The 2,490-nt window shown below is 53.3% G+C and overlaps 1 protein-coding gene across 1 annotated transcript in view; it reads right to left on the bottom strand.

Annotated features, from left to right (window-relative positions):
* Positions 1-297, bottom strand: part of EIF2AK4 (eukaryotic translation initiation factor 2 alpha kinase 4) — a 122,335-nt gene extending 122,038 nt beyond the window's left edge. Inside the window, exon 1 of the mRNA XM_021718487.1 lies at positions 108-297. Within this exon, the coding sequence (XP_021574162.1) occupies positions 108-297 (190 nt within the window). The remainder of the gene's footprint in view (positions 1-107) is intronic.
* Positions 298-2,490: the final 2,193 nt, after the last annotated feature.

The raw sequence follows: 2,490 nt of genomic DNA, 5'->3' as shown, positions 1-2,490 counted from the left end.
CCCCGCCCGGCCGCGAAGCTGTGTCCCGAAGGCCGAGGGCAGGAGTGGGGCTGGGAAAGGAAGCGCCCGGCCGTGCAGAGGCAAAAGGGGGCCGCGGAACGCGGTGCCTGCAGCCGGTGCTGAGCCAGGAGGTCGGAGAGCCCATTGAGGGGCTGGCCTGGAGGAGGCAGCCCCGGCGTCTTGGCGGGCGGCCAGGCGCGCAGGGCGAGGCTGTTGGGGAGACTCGGGGATTTCTGCCATGGGCGTTGTCAGGCTCTCGGGGGTCCCCTTGGGGCTCCGGCCCCTCGGCTTACGCATTTCATTGGTGGCATATCGCCATCCAGCCTCGAAGCCACAGCAGGATTGAAAAATAGCTTCGGCCAAACGTTGGCATCCCTCTGAGGAGAGGGGCCGAGCCCGACAACCCGAGGGGACTCAGAGGGATGCCCTAGCCCTCGGGGGTGGAGGGAGCGGAGAGCGCCCTCCTGGAGCATCCAATGCCTCCTTCTGTGTTTCTGTCTCTGCTGAGTGGGCTGGGCCACGCTGACCGCCCTGGAGGAGGGACAGACGACGCTCGGCGGGCTCTGATCGTGCCGCCTTCATGTGGCTGCTGACGGGGACCCCGGAGGGAACGGGCATGGGGCGCAGCGTCGCCCCCCTCCCTCCTCGCCTCCCAGGCTCCGGGGCTGGGGATATGGAGACGTGAGGGGACCCGCCGGCTTCTGCAGGACTCAGCCAGGCACCCGCGCGTCCCTCCGCGCCCGCAGGAGGAGCGGCTCCGCGCGGGGCTTCGCGGCGGCGGGCGGCGAGCGGAGCCCGAACCCCGGCCTCGCCATGGGACATAACGGGAGCTGGATCTCCCGGAACGCCAGCGAGCCGCGCAACGCGTCGGGCGCCGAGGCGGCGGGCGGGAACCGCAGCGCGCTCGGGGAGTTCGGCGAGGCGCAGTTGTACCGTCAGTTCACCACCACTGTGCAGGTCGTCATCTTCATAGGCTCGCTGCTCGGTAAGCCACCCGCGGGGGCGCCTGCGGGCTGGGCTCCCCCGAGGGCACAGGCGCCGACAGCCGGGATCGGGGTCGCCGGAGCCGCCGTGGGTCTCGGGGTGCCCGGCACGCTGTAGATAGTTGAAGGCTAAGAATTCCAGGGTTATACCCAACCCTGAATTGTACCCCACATCTTTATTTAAAAAAAAAAAAAAAAAGAATCCAAGGGTAACTGTGAAGTTAAGCAGGGCGGTCGACTCCGGCCCCCAAGCTGGAGCGGAAGAGTTGCGGTAGCGCTTTCTCTAAGCCCGAGGATGGTGCGGGATCTTGGCGGAGGTCAGCATCCCCGCACGGACCTTGAGGAACGTTCCTGGGTGCACCGGCTGAGCGCTGGCTCCGGCTCTTGTTTACAAACAGTGAGGAATAAAGATTCTGTGGGAACTGGTTGCCGATGATTGGAAGGCATGTTACCCACCCTGTTGAAGATGTGTTTTGCACTTTTCCCCATATATGACACTGTTTTGAAAAAGTCTTAGGTTGTGCGTGTGTTATGGCTTGCTTCTTCGGAGCACCGACCTGCTGGTAAACAACCCTGTGAAGTTAAACTCTGTTGTCTCCTTTAGATGTTTTTAAAACAGCAGAACGACATCTACTCTACGTCCCCACCTATGTTTTGTTTGAAGTACAAATTAAAGATAGGATAAAATCACACACACACACACACACACACACACCCAGATTTAGGGATACTTGTCCAGGGAAGATCAACGAATTAAATGAGTGGTTAGTAAAACATTTGTCAGTGTGAGAATTACCTGTACTTTTCACTACTCTTAGATGTTAGTCTTTATGCTACTCGTCAAATGCTAAATGATACAAACAATATTCATTTCTATTGAGGTTTGTTGAGCAAGTTGCATACTTCTTGTACATGTGTGGCTTTCCTTCCAATGTAAATACTCTGATATAGGCGTTTACAAGGATGTAAAAAGATTGTTTATGATTATATATGTATGGGCAAAAGCAGTCTTAAAGTTTGAAAGTAGCAGTAGGTTACTTTTTGTTGGCAATTGTGATATCCGAGGAAACCAAGATAACTGACATAAGAAAGACTATTTTTAGAAGAATTTTAAGTGTTGGAATTTCCCTTCATACTTTGTCCAATTGTCATCATTCCATTACACTCTATCATAGTATTTATTTTCCTTTTTTTTTTTGTCACGAGGGCATTTTCAGGAGTAGACATTAGTGTAACTATGTCTAGTCTGTGTGTAACTATGTCTCTTCTAGGTGTATGTGCTTTAAAATGTTTTATGAGGGAATGCTAAATGCACATTAACATAGCAAAAGTCCATGTTTCAAATATTTTCAACATTCATTTAACTAATACTTACTGAATACTTAATAGACACCAGACGTGATGCATTGTAGATTACTGGCAGTTAAATTCCACTATTTACAGAAGGAGCAGGGCTGAGGGGGAAAACAAAGATAAATTCCAGTATTGTCAAACTTACTTAAAGTGT

Source organism: Carlito syrichta, unplaced genomic scaffold, assembly GCF_000164805.1.
Source record: "Carlito syrichta isolate Samal-C Ts95f unplaced genomic scaffold, Tarsius_syrichta-2.0.1 Scaffold312225, whole genome shotgun sequence".
In the NCBI taxonomy this organism is placed as follows: domain Eukaryota; kingdom Metazoa; phylum Chordata; class Mammalia; order Primates; family Tarsiidae; genus Carlito; species Carlito syrichta.
This window is presented reverse-complemented; position numbering and strand designations above follow the sequence as displayed.